At 39.6% G+C, this 22,467-nt stretch overlaps 1 protein-coding gene across 2 annotated transcripts in view; it reads left to right on the top strand.

The window, feature by feature from the left end:
- The first annotated feature begins 1,776 nt into the window (after positions 1-1,776).
- LOC139203207 (3',5'-cyclic-AMP phosphodiesterase 4C-like) overlaps positions 1,777-22,467 on the top strand; it is a 96,155-nt gene continuing 75,464 nt past the window's right edge. The window contains exons 1-3 of one of the 2 annotated variants that reach the window (XM_070832889.1): positions 1,777-1,802; positions 7,987-8,026; positions 15,840-16,036. In XM_070832889.1, coding sequence (XP_070688990.1) covers positions 8,012-8,026; positions 15,840-16,036 — 212 coding nt within the window. In that variant the 5' untranslated portion in view covers positions 1,777-1,802; positions 7,987-8,011. Of the gene's footprint in view, positions 1,803-7,986; positions 8,027-15,839; positions 16,037-19,051; positions 19,122-22,467 lie in introns of those variants that run through there. The other variant, XM_070832893.1, reaches the window with a different exon arrangement.

Below are 22,467 nucleotides of genomic sequence, written 5' to 3'. Positions count from 1 at the left end.
TACTAACCCGCAGCAATAAATATGGAAAACAGCGATAACTGCGGCAGCATTACTTGACTCACACCGCAAACAGTTTCAGCGGCATTTTCCTGCAAGAAACAACCCGCGAGAGAGGACGGCCGGTCACTTTGGTGAGTGAAAACGATTATTTGAATTTACCTCCAGACTTTAAATCTGGGATATTAGTTCAGATGCTCTCAAAGAGGGAGCCGATGTCTTTAATGTGTCCGTGTTTCCTATTCTAAAAGGAAATACGATAAACTGTATGACAGTTTGCTCCTGTAAAAAGAAAATTCAGAAAAATCACTGATTTTACTATAGGAGACTTGTACTATCCTTTTAGCCCTATATATAGGGGCATAAATCTGTCAGTCACACTTAACACTAGTTTTAGCTAGATATTTTCTTAATTTATGTAACATCTCATCCCAATAATCAACTTTGGACAACTTTTTAATTTGGATTTGATAATGTATTTGTGTTGCTTTAAGTCATGATTTCGTTAATACCTCAGTGGTATTCCTGGAAAAACGTGAAATATGTCTATGGAAGTTTGTTGTAGTATCCATGTATCATTGTAGTACACCCACATGGGCTTGTCTTGCAGTGATCTTTGTATAATATCCTCATACTTTTATATATTTATGTTTTTTACTTTTGTGTTTGAAGTTTATTCTTATTCTTTTGGAGCTGTGTGTAACAAAAAGCAATTTCCCCCTGGGGGTTATTAAAGGAATTCTGATTCTGATTCTGGTAATGTTTATCATAGGATCAGTGCTGCACATGTTAAGCAGTATCAGTCGCGGTAATTTCCAGTCACAGTTGTGTTGCATTGTAATGTAATGTAAGCAGCACTGTGACAGTTGAACTGTTGGAGTAATTCAGCTTCATGAGCGAACCAAAATGGAATGTATTTCCCCAAAATATTTATGCATTCCCTCCTCCTGTCTTTATCTCCTTCCTGCCTTCATATCTGCTTCCTTCATTCTGTCTCTATAACACACACGCACATACACACACACATACACACACACACTCACGCAGACACTGACTGTATGACATAGTTGCATCCTTTTCTTTCTTTCATTGTATCTCTCTCCCCTTTCCCTTACTCAGTGGAAGAGTGAAAGACTAAGCTCTTTTACACAGATACACTCAGAACGGGAAGGGAAAGTGTGAGAAGAAAAACAGGATTGTTTTTTCCCCATTCATCCTCTTTTTTTTTTTAACTGCCATTTAAGTTACATATGTCATTATTTTAATGAAAACATTTCACAATCTTGGTTTTCTTTTAACTGCCATCTTGGATCTATAGGGTCCATTGCTCTTTTTTTTTTTTAGCTCTTTGTTGATCCAAACCAGCAACATGAGGAAAAATAATAATAAAGAAGTTTTTAGAAAATACAGTTGGTCGATAAATCATTGTCATTGTTAATTTTTTGTCACATTATTGTGCGGTTACAATTTTGTTGTGGTTTGTGTCGTTGTTTCTCTGAGGTGGGAAACTTTGTCACAGAAAACCAGGCACGGCCGTCCTGTCTGTGTCCATTAGATGGCGTTCTGCTCTCGCGTTGAGCCAGTGTCTCCTCCTCCTCCTGCTCTTATCATCCATCACCATCTGAAACTGTTTGATCTGCAAACACTTGCAGAGCCAGTATCTAAATCTGCTTTTGTCTTTCTGCGTGACTCACTAGCAATTTGACAGGAAAATGTCATTTGTCTTGTCACTTCCTCAGAAATCACTCGTGAGAAGAAACGGAAGCGGTTTTGAAAAAACACAAACCCTGGGCTTTAATTGACAGGTCAGGTGACTGAAATTCAGACTTTATTTGTCATGGCAGCAGTCATTTTTTCTGTTTAGTGTATTTACTGTTTTTAAGAGCTGGCTGAGGCTCTATGCGTTGGAATGATGTTATTTGTCATAGCTGTTGTGTTTAACAAAATGCAGAGATGAAACTGTACTGAGTCTGCAGCAGCCAGCAAAACGGAAGAGAAAATATAGAAATAGAGGAGAAACACACCTGTACGTAGAGTGACTGACTCGCTCCTGCCCCTCAGTGACTAATATCAGTGAGACTGTTTTAGTTTTGCAGCTCAGTGAGTAACTGAGTGCAGTAACGAGGGCAGAAAATGCAAAGATATTTGGCCACAGTGGAGGTCAGACATTCCTCTCTGTAGTCTAACAACTATTTGAACTTGAAGTTAGCATACGGTGCTACTTTTTCATGGAGTATTTTTGGTACACAGCGACACCATGAGATGAGCATGAAAGAGGTGATGGTGGACATAAAACTGAATTCAGATTAAGTTTGTAGTTAGAAGGGGGTCAGTGCACATCCCAGTTAGTGCATATAAAGAGATGAAATTGTTAAAGCAGTAGTTTGACATTTTGGGAAATCATGGTGCCAACAAGTCTTTTTAGTTAACTTTAGGTAAGAAAAAATATTCTTCAATATCCCAGTGAAAACATACTGTGTAGACGTAAAACATATCTATGATTATGATATAGTAATAATTTCTGGAGGTGTGTGTGTGTGTGTGTTTCGCAGTGAAGGACTTGAACGTTGCACAGAGTCTTTATTAGCTTAACATTTAACAACCCTACCTGCTGTGCGTCATCACAACGACGGCATCATAAGACACCTTGGGTACTCACTTTATGATGGCTGATTGTATAATTTAAGATGAGGACACGGCTGCTCAGACTGTTAATCATTACACACTCTGCTGAGCCGGGGCGGGGGGGGTGGGGTTCAACTCACCATCTAATATATCATGCCGCCAGTCAATGATGGTAAAATGGTTAAATTACTTTTTACTTTTAAATTCACTGCCACTGTTCTAAAATGTGAAATATTTGCACTGAATATTTTTTAGTGAACTCTTTTCAAATTTTGAGGAACTGCTGTTTGAACCTGGAGTTTGCATGTTCTCCCACAGTCTAAAGACATGCAGGTTAATAGGTGACTCTAAATCGCCCATAGGTGTGAGCGTGAATGGTCGTCTGTCTCTATGTGTCAGTCCTGTGATTGACTGACGACCAGTCCAGGGTGTACCCCGCCTCTCGCCCAAAGTCAGCTGGAATTGTCTCCAGCCCCCCCGTGACTCTTAAGGATAAGCAGTATAGATAATGGATGGATTGATGGATGAAAATAATCCAGATACTTATGACTGAACAGCTACAGCATACTGTATATTTGTCTTTCAGCTGAGCACTGTTTGCATGTTTTGTCGTGAAGACTTCGGTGCTTGACCTTCCTAATGCACCTGTCTATTCTGAAGCACTAATTAGGACACTCATTAGTCTCTGAGAGCTTGCAAATTAGGCCCTTGAATAGACTTGTCTCCCAGCCGATGTTGTCACAAGGCTGCACAAATATGACATCTAAATATGACGTTTCTCGAACGGGCCTTTTTCACTGCAGATATTCTGACTTGTCGTTGAGTTGCAAAGTGGGAGGCACTATTTCTCTGATCCCAGGAAGTAAATGACCCATTCGTTTCCCCCACAGACTCTGGCTGTGTTCGAAATCGTATACTAACGTACTGCCCATTAAATAGGGGAGACCGGGGTTTGTGGTCACACTTTTTACTGGCATGTGAACGGCTCATCACCACTCTTCCACTCCTCCAGCTGATTTTAACAGCAAATTAACCATCGAAGACACTTACACATTGTGACAACCAACCCCATCACAGGGTGTGTTGTCCCCATAGTTCTCAATGGGGCTTCATTAAAAATGATTTTAAAAAAACATTTGTAGCTTGTAGGTTTTTGAAACTAGAGACACCTAATCAGTTTTAAAATGAAAAGATCAGCGTCTCTCTAATACTCGTTGTCTTTGCCTAATTGCTTAAACCAGGAATGTGAATCATGATTATTTCTCTGAATTATCCTCTGTAATGAGAAAATGAAGATATTTTCAAAACATTTCTACCTTTTGTTAAAGCGATCGTTCAAGAACAACTCATTACATATTGTTGCATCTAATGGATGCCGTAGGTGTGACCTCTGACCGCTGCTCCATCTGACCTCCTGACAAAAGTTTTATGTCTTCAGCTGGCAACTGAAAAGTAGACCAGAATTAACACAATTACCTTCCTCCTCTTAATAAATGTTGAATGATTATGAAATGCCTGATCCCAGTCCAGTAATTTTTTTTTGTACTAAATGTGGTACTGTGGCATACAAATGGGAGCCATTATTGCAGTCGATTACAAAAATGGGGTAGAACACAGTTGGCACAGGACAAAATGTATAAATGTAGAAACAGGAATTTTAAAAACAGTAAATAGGGCTCTGAGAGGGATCAGACATGGGCCATAATAAATCAGAGATCACACCATATCTGTATAAACCACAGATATCAGGGAGCCAACACAGAACAGAGAGCTAAGGGGGAAACATGACGCAGAGGCCATCATGCACCACGAGCTCCAAATTCCACATAAAGAAATTTTTTTTTTTAAATGAACAGACAGAAGAATTTTGGATTACAGCATCACACTCATATTAAAATCCTCATTTAGACCTATAGGCTGAAGTGCATCTAAAGTGGAAATCTAAAACAGCTCCCTTTGGCAGATCTTTCTGTCCATATCTCCTTGTTCAGTACCCAGAAATCGAAGAGAGACTATAAAGTGTGAAATTTCATTAAAATGGCGACAGGATCATTCACACCATTGCGTGTGATGAGGCTCTAATGCTCGCTAATCCTTTGTTTCAGCATACATGCAGTTTTACCTACATAGATCTTATCACATGAGCGTTCTAGTAAATAAATAACATTTTCTGTGCTGCATGTAATAACAGTTATGATTAAAAGGCTGTTTTGACCTGGATGCAGTTTAGTTTTCTGTACTTTCCCACCATTTTACTTTGTAAGTTTGTGCACACGAGCACTGCATCCTTGTCACATTTCATGGGTAATTTCACATTTCAAATGTGAATAAATGTTGAATGTGCAGGCTTGTATCTGCTTCCATCATGTGAACAGCAGGTCCTGTTTACGGTTTGGTTTGGTGAGCTGCACTGGCTGCTTTTCCATGGAGACACGCATGTTTGGATAAAGCAGCAGCAGGAAAGTGATTAGCAGCAAAGACAAAAAGCTATGTACTACAGGACTGTTTAAGGAACCAACAAACACACCGTCACACAAAACTGATAGATCTGACTGTATAACTGAGACTGAAGGGCACAGTGTGTCTCCTGGAAGACATTCATAGTATTGCACTTGGTTGATTGTGTAAAAAGTGTCAGAAATAGTTACATATGAAAGGAAAAAAGAGATTAAAAGAGAATCTCAAACCCTGATTCCTCTCAGGTGTGTGTGTGTGTGTGTGTGTGCGTGTGTGTGGGGGGTGTTTCTGAAGCTATTTGACTATGTGACAAGCAGATCTGATGAGGCATGACTGGCAGCTTAAAAGACGGCAGGGAGTAGAAAATAGCAGGAGATCTAGGTAAACAGCTCATCTGAGGATATCACAAGTCTGAGAGCAGAGGTCAGAAACATCTGGAGGTTCAAGACAAATATGTGTATGAACTCTTTATACCAGATTCTTAAACTTGCACTAATATTTGGATCTGTTTTATAAATTAGATAAAGTGCACAGGAACACAGGCCTCCGTTCTGTTCCCACAGTTTGCTCTAAAATACTGTCTCCTGACTTTGTTTATTGCTCCTGACATAATCCCGATGGTGAATGTAAACTGTCTGTTTGAACAGTCTCAGGTTTGTGTGATCTGTACGTCCTTTATACACTTTGTTTGAGATTTTGTGTCATTATCAGGAACAACAGTGAGTTGTATTTTTGGAGACCATACAGTAGCAGAGAAAGAGGCAGATATTATGATTGATATTATAAGTTAGCAACAGATGTCTGGTAGACATGAATCAATGATTCGATGATTTAGAACATTGTCTTGTTTTCGTCATTTTTTTAATGTTAAACATTTGCTGGTTTCACCATGTGAAGATGTTATGCTTTTCTTTGTCGTACATGATCGTCAGCTAAATATCTTTAGGCGCTGCAATGTGGTCTAATTGATACAATAATCAGCAGATTGATCGATAAAGAAAGTAATAGTTGCTGCCCTAATGCTGAGGGATGAGAGTGGAAAGTAAAGGTGTGAAAATCCTAACCTTTGAAAACATGAAGACAATTGAAGGCAGCACAGAGAGCAGAGGTGTAAATCTGAAGATGTCTTATAGCTTAATGTAGTTGACAGTTAGGGGTGCTAAGCATGAATAAAACATTCGCTGTCAAGGTTTCCACGTTGTGTTTTATTATATTTGTGCCAAAACAAATTTAATGGAATATTATTGCCAAAGGGAAGTTTAATAATCCATGACCTTCACTGACTCTTTTTGACAACCAGCAGGATTTAGAGCTGATAAAACCAACTCCTCGCACACAAATCTGTGGTTCAGCTCTTTATACCATGTCCCCTTGAGCTACTAATGGCTGTAATTGACAGACATAAAGTCAGATTTGGACTGCAGAGTGGAGTAACCACATGAGAGCTGTAACACAACACAAATATCCAGTGTTAAGTGTTAATATATCAACACAACAAATACTGGAGCAGAAGATGTTGTTGGCTGTGTGCATTAAAGGAGCAGTCCGTCTTACACACTGGAGTACCTCTGTAACCTCAGTTCAAACCGCAGCTCCTCCTGCGTGTTCAATTTTCCTTAAGCACAACGCTGAACCCTCAAACCCTTTTGAGAGTGTTTGAACATCGTCAAGGTCCGTCCTCCACACAAAAAGCTGACCAACAACACCAACAATTATGTCCCACTTAAGTTATATTGTCTGTATACTACATTTTACAACCTTAGGGTCTCTGTGCTGTACAAAAAAAATGTATTTCCAAAGTGTCTGAAACCCCAGTCCTGCTTTCAGCCTATTTCATTGGATTTTTTGACGGTTTGTTTGATGGTCCGTTTATCTGAAAAATTCACCACTTTGAAGATACACAGTTTTAACTCGCCTCTGCAGACTGCCTGGAATAAAATCATGGTGATGAAATAGGGAATTGTTTATTTATTTATTGTCCTAAAATTACCCAAAATTTAACACATTGAGTTCTGTTATCAGCCTAAAATATTCACCAATGTCGAATGTAAACTCCCGCCAGGTTCCTCGGTGTCCTCAATGGCAGCTAAGATCCTGAATGTAAGATATTGTGAATCAGATTAAAAGCTCTGCATTTACCATTTTATTTACAGTTGTTCTCCCCAATTCTTCAGGTTTTCTATGTCCTCCAATTGAATTTGAAGACGAGACAACACATTTTGTCCCTGCTGTCGAGTTTCTGTAATAATTTCAGTTTTATTGTATCGAATTTTGTTTCTACTGCTGCCTCCCGTGTTTGGTGAGCATTCCGTGTGCGTGACTAGAAAATAAACAAGTCACGCACACAGTTCATCAAAGTAATAGAAGTGCTTCATCATGTAGTTTTCTGGCTAAAAGAACAAACTTTTTAGCCTCTGTGGTGCCTCTGGCATGCTGATAGATCACTGAGTACATGGTAATGCCAGGTGGTGTCGATGATTCATATGAATACTTTTTAGCCCTCATTAATGTTCAGTTTTTATTTGTCACCCTATCGGACTTTTTCCTCTTCTTACTCTCTATTCTACTTATTTTGTATTTTCTCTTATGTTCAACGTGATTGTTTTTTTTTAGCACAAACTATAAAGTAAAGGTTTAATGTGATTCTGGTTTGGGCAGGAAAATGCCAGAAATCTCTGCAGATAGTGAAGTGATGGATGATTCATTTGTCAGTGAGCAATAACAGAAAGTTTCTATTCAGACTCTGTTCATCTTGTCATATGAGACGGTACCAGTCCTTCTCATTTTCCCTTAATGCGGAACATTTTCTGTCAGTGCACCTCATAATAACTGACTCGTAGTAATGTCTTCTGATGGAAGTGTGATGGATGTCATTTTAAAACCACCTCTTTTGTGTCTTTTTTTCAGCTGCTGCGGCAAATAATCAGCATCGATGTCTTGGCTTGAGGTAAATAAGGTTCATGACTCCCCTCTTACACACACACACACACGCATGCAAGTGCACATACCCACACACACACAACCCTTCTTATCAAGTCTGTCGTCTACTGTCATGTCTCTCAGTCCGACAATGATTGCATTTAGACTTGGATTACCTTATGGCCATCTTACTTCTTATCTTTATTTACTTACTTACTTATCTTTACTTCAGGGCTTTGTTCTCAGCTAATGACGACACAAGGGGCACACACAGACGCACACACACACATGCATACACACAGTAACAATGAGTGACTGATCTCGAACAAGTCAGAGTCACGTCAGGTGAAGCATTTTAAAAAGTCTCAATCACTGTTTTGGTAAAGACAGACAACGCATTTTGAAGGGCATATTGGTGACTGAAAGTTATTAGGTAATTTCATCATTAAATGATGGCTGTCATAAAAATGTATAACTTTACAAAATGAAAGCTGACTGAAGTGACAATTCTTTTTACTCACTCAAGAAAATGAGGAGATTCAGATCCAGTCACTAACATGATGATAATATTTGTAAACCCCTCACACTGCAGGATCATTTAGGCAGGCAATCTGTTTGGACCAGCCTCGAATGTGGAGAAGTGAATCAGACTCAATTATCCTCTGGTGTGTGGCCAGCATAAGGAACACCATAGGTTACTTTAGAAAGTAGGTGTAAAATTAGGTGCTTCAATCACATTACTGCCAGTAATGATTAAACTATAAAGGTTAAGCAGAACTTTATTACTTAGTATAAAAAAGTCCCTCTATTCCCCACAGTTTTACCCCTGGCTGCTCTACAAGTAAACTTTTTGAGTGCACTTTGGAAAATTCAGCTTTCATGGAAACCTTCTGTTTCCGTCTGCATGCAGAGTTAATCATGGCGCACACACACCTGCAGAGAGACGGAGAGCGGGAGCGAGGGGGGGGGCTGTGGGAGTGCAATTGGAGACTGACTCTATTTATGGAACAGTGCTAATCATGCTCTTCGCACCCCCGGGTGTCATTATACATACAGGTGAATGTTTTCAGCTTTACATCAGAAGAGCAGCTTTCTCCCGTCTGTCTGCTGTGAAACACTCACACAAATCACACACCGCTGGCACAGTGTGAAGGTTTATCCATCGCCACTCCTCTCACCATTATGATGAATTGATATTCATTTTTCCAATTAGGAAAACAGCGGTGGCTTTGATTGCTCTCATGAGTCCATTTAGGATCTTCGTGTCCTAATGCAATACTCTTATCATCTCTGATTACATCATCACACTGTTGGAGCCTGTGTGTGTGTATTAGAGCAATACTGTGCTGTGCGTGTTCAATGTCTTTATGTATAGGCCTATGCATACCTGTGTTTTATTCATGGGAGTAGACTGCATAGTGCATACATGCTGTGCAGGGCAGATTGGAGCCCAGTGGATTGTGGGATACCTGTGGGGTTAAACATAGGATGCATGTTGGGCTGTGTACGGAGCAACAAGATTTCTGAGCTGCACTGAACACACACACACTGATATACTCTGTAGTGATGTTAGTCTCTTTAATGACACAAGAGCGTTGATTAACAACTGCCACATGTACACACAGGCTAAACAGACAGACAGACAGACAGACAGAGACAGAGAGGGAGGGTAGAGAGAGACAGACAGACAGACGAAGAGAGAGAGAGAGAAACGGACAGAGAGACACAGAGACACAGAGAGAGATCATAAATCCAAAAAGTAAACAAGTTGCTGTAATGGAAATAAAATTAAGATTGAGATTTGCTGATCTGAAAGTGTATTGGCTGCAACAGATTGTAGAGCTTCTGTTGAATCTGTTGAATTGATTTGCCAACCACATGGAGCACAGACAAAAAAATGTTACTTAGAGGGTCTTGGTATCTTCATTTCAAATGTATATTACGTTGGGATAAGTGGCATCACTGTTGGATGTGGTTACAGGAATAAAGATTCATCAAGATTCGCACATTGGAGGTTTGAAGTTTGTCCATAACAACTTGTCTCTCGTCTAGTTGTATAACCAGTTTGCTTTTGGCTGAATCTCCTTGTCTTTCCTTGCAATTTAAAAGTCCCTCTAGCTATTTGAAACACATGTGCCAACTGCAACATACTGAAAATGTCAAAATCTAAATGTTTGAAAATATGTTGGGTAAAGAATTAGCAGGTGGTTGCAAAACTTGCTGACTAAATTGACACTTTTTGGAGCTACTTTAGTAAAATCCTTACAGTGTTTTTTTTGTTCAAAAACTTAACAACTTGATGTTACATTCACACCAGGAATTTCCAGATGGATTTTATTTATTAGTTCTTTTGTACAGACAGTTTATTAATACAAGTTTATAGCCATGCTTACACAGTAGTTCATTGAGTTAAATGCTTAAGTCAGCATGCTAACACGCTGGTGCTAAGCAGGTTTTTACCTTTTTTACCATCTTAGCATGTTAACACTTGCTAATTAGCATTAGACAGAAAGTGCAGCTAAGGTTGATGGGAATCTCATTAGTTTTGCAAGCACGTCAGAAAACTTGATTGAAATTTTGAGGTCTACAAAAAGATGTCAGATTGTATGATTGGATGAGAACCCTTTTTCTCACTTGATTTATTATATAAGTAAACACTTTCCGAATGGGTTTATGGTCTCAATTGTTGGTTTCAAGCCTTCAAGCCAGCATAATGTTCATTTGGTAAATTATGGTCCAATTTTCAGTAAAATAGAGGAGAAAGCAGGATATATTTTAGGGTGGGACGACCTTCTGACTGACCAGTCATTGTTGGGTTGGGTCTTGCCTAAACCTAACCCATCAGAGGTATTCGTCTCCAAAACCAAGATGCCGATTGCCAAACTGCAAGACGAGAGGCTTCAAAACGGCTGTCCACAAACCATTTGGTTAACTGACTACATTTACCTCTTTTTTGCAGTCTAGTTGTGAAATGCACTGGTCACGCTCAGATTTGCGTATTATAAACGTCTGAACTAATGAATTAAGTCGATATAGTCATAGCTGCTGTGCGCTTGAGTATCTGTTGTAATATTATTACATTGCTCAGCTCATCACTCTGGAAGATTCGTGAACTTACGTGAACATAGATCTGTTTGAAGTGTGATAGTTGAAAATGATTTGTCAATCTAAAATGTCAGTGGTAAATATCAGCTTTTGGTGCTTCAGTATTAAAAATAAAAGGGCTTATTTATAGGACTGACATTTTACACCAGAGCCCAATAATCACTGAGGGAGAAATCAATCACAGAAGAGGCACAGAGGCTATCTTTACTCACCTAGTGCCAGAAAAATACACCAGAATCAAAAGCTGCTTTGAGTTTGACTCCCACTGTGCCCTGTCACGCTGTGCTGAACATATGACAAGCACTTTGGGAGAGAGTGTGAGTCATAAGCATTGATACAGTGCTGTACTCTTGATTAATGGAGAAGCGTGGCGAGGACGAGTCCCATCAGCTCATTGGTTTATGGTGGCCAAGCCCCCGTCGTCCCAACAGATCACACGCCATCCTTACTGCCTCCATCTCATTCTCACCCTGTGTGTGGCATGGTGGGAGATAAGCCAGGTGATAACACAGACAGCAGCTTCCTCTCTAATGCTGATTGGCTGGAGGAAAATGTGTCATTCAGCTTAAATCAGATAAATAGATAAAAACCATGTTGAGTCAAACCAGTGCAGTGCTGCTATAAATGAAATTATTAGGCTGTTGTCAGGTGTAGATGTCAACTTTGAAGGAAAAATATATAAACAGCAGTGTGTGGAAATGCAGAGAAAAGTGACTAATTATCAAGTAGTGGTATTACTGGGTTTGTTTTGACACAAATATTCAGTCTATGAGGTGGCAATAAAAACAGAAATGAGAGATCTTTTTTTGTCCAGTTTAGTATGAAATAGTAAATAAATTACTTCATCCAGGTTGTTTATATGTGTTAACCCAAATCCAGTAGTGTATTTACATACACAAAAATAACCAGGCCACTACAGAAACCTGATTTTGTAGAATGTCACTTAAACAAAAAGCCTGGTTTCTGTTATTTTGGGTTAGAGAATTAGAGATTTCTTGTACACTGTGTATAAATAGCCGACTGTATATGTTTCTAATGGTCATGCTCATGGGAAAAAAGATCATAACATATAGCAAAACATCCTAGTATTCAAACTAAACAGGTTATAATAATCACTCGCTTATCGTAATCCATTTGATCCAGACAGACGTAATCACTATAAAAAGTTTCCCCTGTAATTAAATTTCCACTGCTGACCATTTGGCTGCTTGTTAATTTCAGCCCCATTCAGGGTGTGGGTGTGTGTGTGTGTGTGTGTGTGTGTGAACGTACTGCAACGTAGGAAGTGAACTATGTGGACACTCACAAGACTCATCAGAACATTTCACATACAAATAACATTATAGTCATTATAGCAGCAGAAAGATAGTTAAGCAAGGAACAAGCCTCTCTTCAACTTGATTGAAGATGCTTGCTTGATTCTTAGCCACAACTCAAGGTCCATTTGTTGTGGATCTTTTGTCGTTATCACATGGACCATTTTCCTGAGTATGTTCTTGTCCGTGTGCTCTTAAAAGATAAGCTTCACTTTTGAAACTGCGGCTGACAAAACAAACTCAGCTCAAGGTCCATTCACAGAGTTGTTCAACAAGCACAGGAATAAATCCTGCTGAACCGAGGTCAGATACATAGTATATTTGTACACTCAGCTCTTGGAGAGCACAATTTTGAATCTGCGCTAGGTCCAGAGGCAGGAATGTTTAACCTGGCAATGTGTTTAATCAGAGGTGCTTGTGACCTCCCCCAACGCCGCACACACACCTTTTCTGATGTCGTATTGGAGGTTAGGTGGCTGTGTGCAATATGTGTGACATTACCCACTTCACATCCTGATTGTTCAGCTGTGTGGGGGTGAGAAAGTAAGCAGGATTTGAACTTCTCTCTCTACCTGTCTTTTTACATTCAATCATTCAATCAACCTTTACTTAAAGCTCCAGTAATCACTGAGGACATAAAAGAGAATGAACAACAGCAACAGAACAAAGCTAAAGAGCCGAGTAGTCATGACAATATCGCAGCCTCTACCTGCACTTTATCACCACTCATTTCTGTTTTTGTTTTCTTACTACAGTACGACACTCGCAATATCCTGTGCAATACACACGTATATATTTTATATATATTTATATTTTTTCTCTCATACTTTTATATTTTGCTATATACCTTGTTTTTGCACTAATTCTGTTACTGACACTTTATTTCTGCACCTTTTCTGTCTCCTCTGTTGTTTAGTCTGTAATCATGTTTGACCTAAAGGCACAATTGGATAAAGCAGTTTTCCCAAATGTTGTGTTTGCTTGCAGGACTTTGAGCATAAGACAATCACTTGAACGAGTGGAGTTGTAAATATAGGACCAGTTTGATAAGGAGGTGATACACGATGATAACTTGCCATTAAAGGCTTCATAAATAAATAGAAACATTCGTACACAACTATTTCTGTCTCTCATTTAAACACCAAAGGGCCACTCTATGAATGTCTTACCATGTCTCCAGGAGAGATTGTTTAAGTGTCTTCCATCTCTCTATGATGGCAGATTTTCACCCCACTGGCAGTTGTGGCCGTTTAGATCAAGCAGGAACATTTTTGATCTCCTGCTCCGTGTTTTCTAGCATAATCGAACCCTCAGATGCAACAATTCCAAGTCAACAAGGCAAAAGTTTCCGGAGCTTTTTTATCCATTACACAGGTCTAGTCCTTTGTTTTCACAGACTTGTTGAAAAGTGGAGAAAGACTCAGATCTTTCAAAATCTCTAGATCCACAGGAAAAATGTCAATATCCAATAGCTTCAGATGACAGGTGTGAATTGTTGCCTGAGGAGGACGACGGGCCTGTCAGTCGCGTTTGGTTTTTTATGTTTGACAGCTCCAAGCAGGGAAATGGGATTTGCTGTTGCAGCGTCTAGGATGGCCGATCAATATCCATCATATTCATCTCTCCCTCACCACCAGGTGACAACGACCAAAATGGGCATGGATTTTCAGGTTTACGTGTTTTCTTGGCTACCTAAATCTCATCTGACACTTTTTACTGGGGAGAAGTCAGGGTTTTAAACTTTTTACACACACACACACACACACATCACTCATTGGTGTAATGCGTTCCCCAGCCCTTTACCCTCACCTTAACCTTAACCTTATCGTAACTGTAACCTTAACCTTAAAACTAAGTGTTAACGTTCAATTGTTCTGATTTGTGAGGACCAGGCAAATTGCCGTCACAAAGGAGGAATGTCCTCACAACGATGGTTTAAAATCAAACTATGTTCTCATAACCATACAAAGACATGTGCACACTCATACACACATACACACAAACAGAGCTGCTGTCTCTCCGTCTTCCACTGCTGCAATCTATTACAATGTATGAGAGGATATTAACTGGATTAACAGGGAGAACATGCGAGACAATTTGATGGTCGGGGAAGAAGACAAACAAACTACTTACTTCTAGTGTCACATGAGAAAAGTGTTTGTGTTTCGCCTGCAGTACCCACAGGGCAGGTTGGACAGATGTCCGTGGACTGACGCGTGCAGATTCATCACTGATTCACTAATTGATTTGTTGTACAATTTCTAACTGAGACAGCAAAATGATTGCAGGTTTTAGTTTGTTATGGCAGCACTCTTAGGATTCTCATTTGGGAGATTAAATTATATATTTATATATTCAATAATATATTCATGCACTGACGGTGATGTTTTGCAAACATATGGTAAGTTTAACTGAGTAGGTGATATTTCATAATTTCTGTGGGACATTAGAGTCTCATCTCTAATGTTTTATTCATGGAGTTTTGAGCTATTTGTGTTATTGTTCACTTAATTGAATTCATAGAGTGCAAAATATACTTGGTGGGGACATTGTGCATCCACAGTGCATGAAATATATCTAGAATGTTATGCAGTATGTAGTGAAATGTACTTTTATATACATTGTACATCTTTTAATACCTTAAATGGTATTTTCAAACTGCCCTGAAGGAAACATGTTGCTGTTTTAAATACCTTCAACCTGAGATGAACTGTGTTATGGATACTGACGTTATGGTCTGTATGCTTCTCTGGTTTTACTTTCCTTTGTCTCTATGTGTGAAATTGTTTTTTTGTTTTATGTGAAAACTCCTCTTTTTCCTTTGTGTAGCTTTTCTGTATTTTATATTAAACATTATAAAGAACTCAATGGGACCTTCCTGGCTAAATAAATGATAAACAAAAAAAATTATAATAAAAAGAGCATTGCTTATGTGGAAATTTTGAGCTCATGGTGGCACTAGAGTAAAAGTCAGGGGATTACCACAGTCATAAGGACTGACTGGAAAAAAACAATTAAATTGAATATTGTGCCAATTCAGTGACGGAGAGACTTGGAGCCATTCTGCTGCAGTTTTTGTAGTGCTGTTGAATTGCATTTCATTATAGTGAGAGGTGTTTCTAATATTTAGTGCACCACAGTGATATAAGGGTGGCATTAGAAACGCCTCTCTCCCTCTTGTGTTGCCACAATTCAACTGCAGCCTCCAAAATGATCATAATGTTGAATCAGTACCTCTCTAAAACAGTTTCATCAAAAGCTGAACATTATAAAGTTCATGGAGGGAGTCAACTGAATGTATATTCTGTATCCACTGACCTCCACTGTTTTATTACAGCTATATCGTGTCCACACTCTTACTCACACACTGGAGACACTCTTGGACGCTCATGATCTTCCTCCCCCTCTCTCGGGCTGCAGGGTCGTCGGGAGTCTGCTGTCCACCAGGTGGTGCGGCGACGTTTCTCCGGGCCACTGCTTCTGCCTCCTCTGTGGAGGAGACACTCCAGCCAGGAGCACTCAAGTGACACCCGGTTGGGGTCTGCAGCAGCTGGTGTGCCACTGGACCGACTGGAAGTGCTGTATCGCCGAGCAGTGGCCGATCACAATGATCACCGGTCAGTGACACACATCCACACTCTTTCTTTCTTTCTTTCTTTCTTCTCATTCACCTTCTCACTCAATGATTTTTCTTTATCTTTTATTATTTTCTACATCATAGTTTAATATTGAAAACATCAAAACTATGAAGGAACACATATGGAATTGTGTCATAAACAAAAAAGTGTTAAACAAACCAGAATATGTTTTATAATTTGGATTCTTCAAAGTAGCTTTTGCTTTGATGACATCGTCACCTGGATGGTTTTCCTACAGTCTTGAAGGAGTTCCCAGAGGTGCTGAGCACTTGTTGGCTGCTTTTCCTTCACTGTGTGGAGGCCACTCTCCCTCTTGGTCAGATACCCTGGAGGTGTGTTTGGGCTCATTGTCCTTTTGGGAAACAAATGATGGTCCCACTAAGCTCAAACCAGATGGGATGGCATGTCGCTGCAGATTGCTCTGGTGGTCATGACTGTCGTTTCTCTTTACTTAGTTAAGCGGTTCTTGCCATAATATGGATTAGAACAGCAGTCGAATAGGGCCGATCACTGTATAGAACTGTGCCACATAAAGACGGCAAGAAATTCCACAAATTACCTTTTGACAAAGCAGACGTGTCAGTTGAAAACTATTCCAGGTGACAACCTCATGAAGCTGAGTGAGAGAACAACAAGAGTGTGCAAAACAAAACTGGTTTGTTTAACACTCTTTTGTTTACTACATCATTCCGTATGTGTTCCTTCATAGTTTTGATGTCGTCAATATTAATCTACAATGTAGAAAATGATACAAAAAAAAACAACAATGAATGAGCAGGTGAGTCCAAACTTATGACTGGTACTGGACATATTGTGCATGATAAGGAGTTTTCTGTTGGTTCTTGTGCTTTTTTAAATGCTGGTGACAGTCGTGACAGTGCTGGTGACAGACATGCTGCATGACAATTCATGCAGCATGTTTCCTCTGAAAAAGGATGAACGTTTTTGTTGTTGATGTAATTCATCTTGGGAGTTGTTGTTTTGATGTATTTTGGTTTTGATTCGGAGCATCTGTTGCCTTTTGTGGCACAATGATGCGTATCCAGCTCAAGCTGACACATTGTCCAGGATGTTTGGCTGATTAATCAGTGTGATGGAAAATAGGTGGAAAATTTGGTTGAAAATCTGTGATAATCCAATAATTACACTTTGTTCGTGAGCACAGAAGCCCTCTTTGTGTCTCGGTTTTCTTGTTTGTTTGGCTCTCCCTTCCTCTCTCTGAGGTCAGCGGGCAGCTCATTAGCTCTGAGTCGCTTTCTTGTATCTGAGCGGTTTGTTGGGTCCAGGTGGACAGAGAGGAAACAGCAGGGTGTCCGTCTGAACAACTGAAGCCCACTGAGTGACAGCGAGGTTAACACACACAGGCGCACACACACACACACAGGCGCACACACACACACACACACACACACACACACACACACACACACACACACAGGAAGAACGGAGAAAGGTGTTTTGTGGTTTGAGGTAATAATGAAAGCCCTCTTAGCTCTATAATATGTCTAGTAATTGCAGCAACAGGAAGAGGCCTGTCACTGAAAGGTCATAGGTGTGTGTGTGTGTGTGTGTGTGTGTCTTTATCTCTGTGGCACCTACATTACTGCAGCTTTTCTTTCTCGGTTTACAGTCTTCATTCTTCAACATTTAGCAACACAGTGCATGTGTGTGGATATTAATGATGGAGGGTGGAAACACTGTTTGGGTAAACATCTTGTTAGCTAATGATAGAGCCCATATTTTTCGTCCTGGCTGAAGAGCACAATTGGATTTAGTGACATCCATTAATTTGAAGTAGCATATGTTGCTTTCCTGTCGTGCCGATAACTCTGAATTTATTTGTATTTATGGCTAGGCTGCCAATTAAATAAAACTTACTGTAGCCTATTAAAGCAGTACTGGACCTTAAACTGCGCCTAATGATGATTAAATGTTAGTATAATCACCTAAATGAATAATTGCTAAACATAACTTAATTTTTTCCCCTTAAGTTAGATGCCAATTTGACATTTTTTAGAGAAGCTGTCAAAATAAAAAGCAGAGCCTAATCAAATTTACACAGTTTGTGCGCATTTGTTACAGTTGCGGCTGTGACTAACAATTATTTTCATTTTTGAGTAATTTTCTGATTAATGAAATGGTCATTGACAAGGCTGCCTTTCAATGCGTGATAGAAATATCAATTATTATGCAGCCAGAAGTGCCTCCAGCATCATATAATGACTTTATCTGAGACAGCCGGACAGTCACTACTGTTTGATATAGTTTAATAATATGTTTTTAGTGTATTTACTCTTGACTCACTGGAAATCCCTTGATAATATGTGGATTATATATAAGATTATATATAAGATTTACCCTAAAAACTGACTGGAGAGATCAGAAGATTGTCAAGATCGTCCATTATCTGTGTGTCAATTGACCGATTGATTAATGAAGAGAGAGAGAGAGAGAGAGAGAGACAGAGAGACAGGGAGAGAGGGAGAGACAGAGAGAGAGAGAGAGAGAGACAGAGAAAGGGAGACAGAGAGGGAGGGTAGAGAGAGAGAGACAGACAGACGAAGAGAGAGAGAGAAACGGACAGAGAGAGACAGACAGACAGAGAGAGGGAGAGAGACAGAGAGAGAGAGGGGGGAGAGAGAGAGAGAGAGATAAGGGGGGGGGGGGTGTTATTAACTGAGAGGCTGTGACCGGTTTCAGCACTCCGGCTCGCGGACAGCAGCGCCCCGCGCGCAGCTCTCTGTCAGTTAACGGTCTGAAGCTCAGCGCTTTGTTTATCTCTGGTTTCCAACCTGGTAAAATCTCTAAAGTAGACATAAAAAAAACCCAAAACAAAACAAGAAAAGCCGCCCAAGTAGAAAATGGAGTGTGCCACGCTGAGCAGAGAAGGAGCAGGACTCGCCAAACCGCCCAAACATCTGTGGCGGCAGCCCAGGACTCACATACGGATCAAACAGCGCTTCAACTCGGACACCGAGCGCTACCTGTGCCGCAACCGGACCCTGGAGAAGCTGCGGCCCGGCCTGAAGAAACCCCGCATGTCCTGGCCCACCCCGCTGAAACGGTAACCTCCTTCCCCTCTCAAGTGTCTAAACTCACCGCTGGTTAAATCGGCTTACTTGTCCACTTAGGAGAAGCTAGCTTTTTAAAGATAAATGGAGAAAAAGTCCCAAACTAAATAGCGGACCGACTGGAGCTGTATTTGATGGTTTAGCTAGTACCTCACATTGGCCGTTTATCTCTCCTTATTGACACGTTGGGCATGAAGGAAGAGTGACTTAATTTGATAATTTAAAAGACTGGTAACTTCAACCAAAGCTATGGCAAAGTCTGATAACACTGACAAGATGTATTCTGTTAAGTCTGCTTCATTACAAGAGATAAACCACAGAAGCTTGTTAAAAAATGTTTTGTTTATAGCTTTGACAATTGTTTGTACCTAGTTTCCACCAACCCCCACACAGAAACTGTATAAATTAAATTTCCAATCTACCTCCATACACCATGTTATGCTGTCATGACTCCCAGGAGACACCATCAAGTGACAAATGACTGTCTAGATGTTGTTATTTTTATAGTTACAAGATGCAGCTTGAGTCATCAGTCTTTGCTGGCTGTTAGGGTAATGACGAGGCGAAAAAGTCTGCTTCCTCTGTGGCCATCAAAACCTCTGACTCTGCCGACATAAATAAATAGATGATGAATGTCTGGAGGATAGTGAAGCACCGACTATTAAGATAGGCTCTATCAACTGAGTCGTATAATTATCTCCTAAATCTCATAATGTGTGGATACCGAATCACTAAAACATCAGTCAAGTTCATTAATCTTTCATCAATACCTGCTAGACAATTTTAAAGCTTTCCGGGTTCCTCTGCTTTTCCTCTATCTGGATAGAGCACAAGATGAAGAATAAAGATGATTCAGATGCTTAGGAATCTGTTTTCTTATGCTCACCTGTAACAATGGAGTGAATTTACCAACCAGTGTCTTATCATGTCAACCCTCATGTTTCCAGTATTCCCATTTAAGTGTTAGTTTAAGTAGTCACAGCAAACTTGTCGACATCATTAAAGCCTATATATGCAGTATCCTCCTCTGCTACTGCATGTCACAGTTATGGTGAATGCATTGTTCATTATTTTTTTGTGCGTATCCCTGTTTGGAGTCTGGAAACATTAGGATATTTACAAGATTTCTGACAAGTTCTTCAATATATATGAAGAGCTCTTGTCTGCTCAATAGAGTTTCCATTAATGGACCTTCAAAAGTGTCAAGTGTTGAAAAGCCATTTATTTTAATTGACATCTTGGAGCCCGTCACCTCAGTCAGTATGCCCACACCCCAATTAAATCAGCCCTTAGCGGACATTGAAAAGCATTGAGATCTTTTTTTTTTTTTTTTCAAATTGCATAAATTGCAGCCAGTAACCTGTATCCTTGGGAGCATCCCATCACTATGTGCTATGTCAACAGGGCAGAAGGCTGTATGAGTGGTCAGGTTCACATGACTTTTAATTAAGTAGATTATGTAATTTCGTGCAGGCACCTGTTATTGCCAGCTCAGAAAACATGCAATAACAGAATAATTTGTTCTCTTAGGTGTTTTGTATTAAAAGCCCATAAAATAACACATTTTGATTGAGTGGGTGTCTCCTACTGTACCGAGGCTGCCTACCTGTTCCCCAGGCAGGGCTTTGTGTTGTGCTCCACGCGGTCTGAGGGATGATGAAGTTGTGAGTGATGGTTTAGCTAACATTAAACTGCTCTGTAAATCTCTTCAGTTGGGCTGATGAAGGGCTCTGTCTTACTCTGCTTCAGTGTCTCATTCCTCACTTGTTTGTATTGGAGCACTTCCAGGGAGGAGACTGATGGTCGGTGTTTGTGCTTCATCTCTTTTTATCTTATTTTGCACTATTTACTTTGACAGAAACAGCCTTGCTGTTGTGATTGATTATTTTGAAAATATGGAAAAGAGAAAGTAATAGAGAAAAGGAGATAGCAGTAAAATTGTGTTTTATTACTGTGACCTAAGTCTTGGTTAAAAATGTAACATTATTCAACATGGGTTTTCTGAAAACTAATTTTGTGGGACATAATTATCTCGGTTTCTGCGTAGAGATTTAGTGCCATGGTAGTTTTAACTCTGATTCAGTCTCTTTAAATCTTTACAACATTGTAGGGAAACACTGCCCAGTGTATGCGTGTTTCCTATAAGCAAGAAAGAAAAATCCTTGAATATAAAAGACATTTAAACAATCTCGGTGACCAGCTCCAACTGAGTTGAACAGGCATGAAAAACAGTGTCATTTCATCTCGGCTCCCCAGACACTGCTTGCTGTCAACAAGCAAGCTCGTCTCACCTCAGAGGTTTTTCGCACACAAGCTGAAGTGCTGTTTTTGTCCCCTGACAATGCACTGAGAAGATAATCACCAAAAAACTATTTCACGTAAAGTTTTCTTTCACACTGCAGAAGGGAAAAGAGTTTATTGAGTCTTGACACTAGTGAAGGGCTCTGTAATGTGGTGCGGATCAGTATTAAGACCCTGGCAGTGATATGAGTTTTGTACATTCTCTGGTTTGTGTAATCAGGATGGACACAGATTATGTTTACACCAGACAGTTCATGTTATACACCGTGAATTTTCTCCTCCTCTCGTAATTTATACATGCTTAGGGATGCAATGATCAGTCCATTAATGGATTAGTTGTCAACTAGTGAATTAATCCTCAATTTTTATTTATATTTATTTATATATATATTATATTTATTTTTATAATTTTATAATCTTAAGAAAAAAATATCCAAAATTATCTGATTTCAGCCTCTCAAATGTTAATATTTTATGTTTTCATTAGTGCTCTATGACAATAAACATATTATTTTTGAGCTGTGGACAAAACAAGACATTTTAAGACGTCATCCTGGACTGATCAACATCTTTCACCACTTTATGGCACTTTACAGACCAAGCAACTAATCAACTAACTGATAATGTAAAATCATCGTTAGTTGCAGCTTTATTTAAAAAGACACTGTAAGCATCCCTGAAATATCCTGATAGTCTTGATATGTTCTGTCAATCTTATCTGAGCTTCCAGCTTCAATCCTCTAGTGGAAGTTCATTTCCATTTAAATGGTTTCTACAAGTGGATTTTGTTGTCCAATGTGTGCTTACCTTCCCCCTCTTGTGACTGGTTTGGCTTGTTATGGTTCACACGTTCTATAAAGAGCTTTTTTTCTTTTTTTTGGCAGTTTTACCTTTTATTTTAGACACTTATAAGTGTGTACATTTGACATTTGTGTGACGTTCTTAGTTTTGTGAAAGGTTAAAAGAGAATGGCTCTTGATATAACCCTGCTCTACCATGTGTCTGTTCTTGGCATTTAACCTCCTGTGAGAGGGACAA

This window comes from Pempheris klunzingeri, chromosome 6 (genome assembly GCF_042242105.1).
Source record: "Pempheris klunzingeri isolate RE-2024b chromosome 6, fPemKlu1.hap1, whole genome shotgun sequence".
Classification (NCBI taxonomy): domain Eukaryota; kingdom Metazoa; phylum Chordata; class Actinopteri; order Acropomatiformes; family Pempheridae; genus Pempheris; species Pempheris klunzingeri.
Note: the sequence above shows the minus strand (reverse complement) of the source record. Positions and strands in the feature narration are given on the sequence as shown.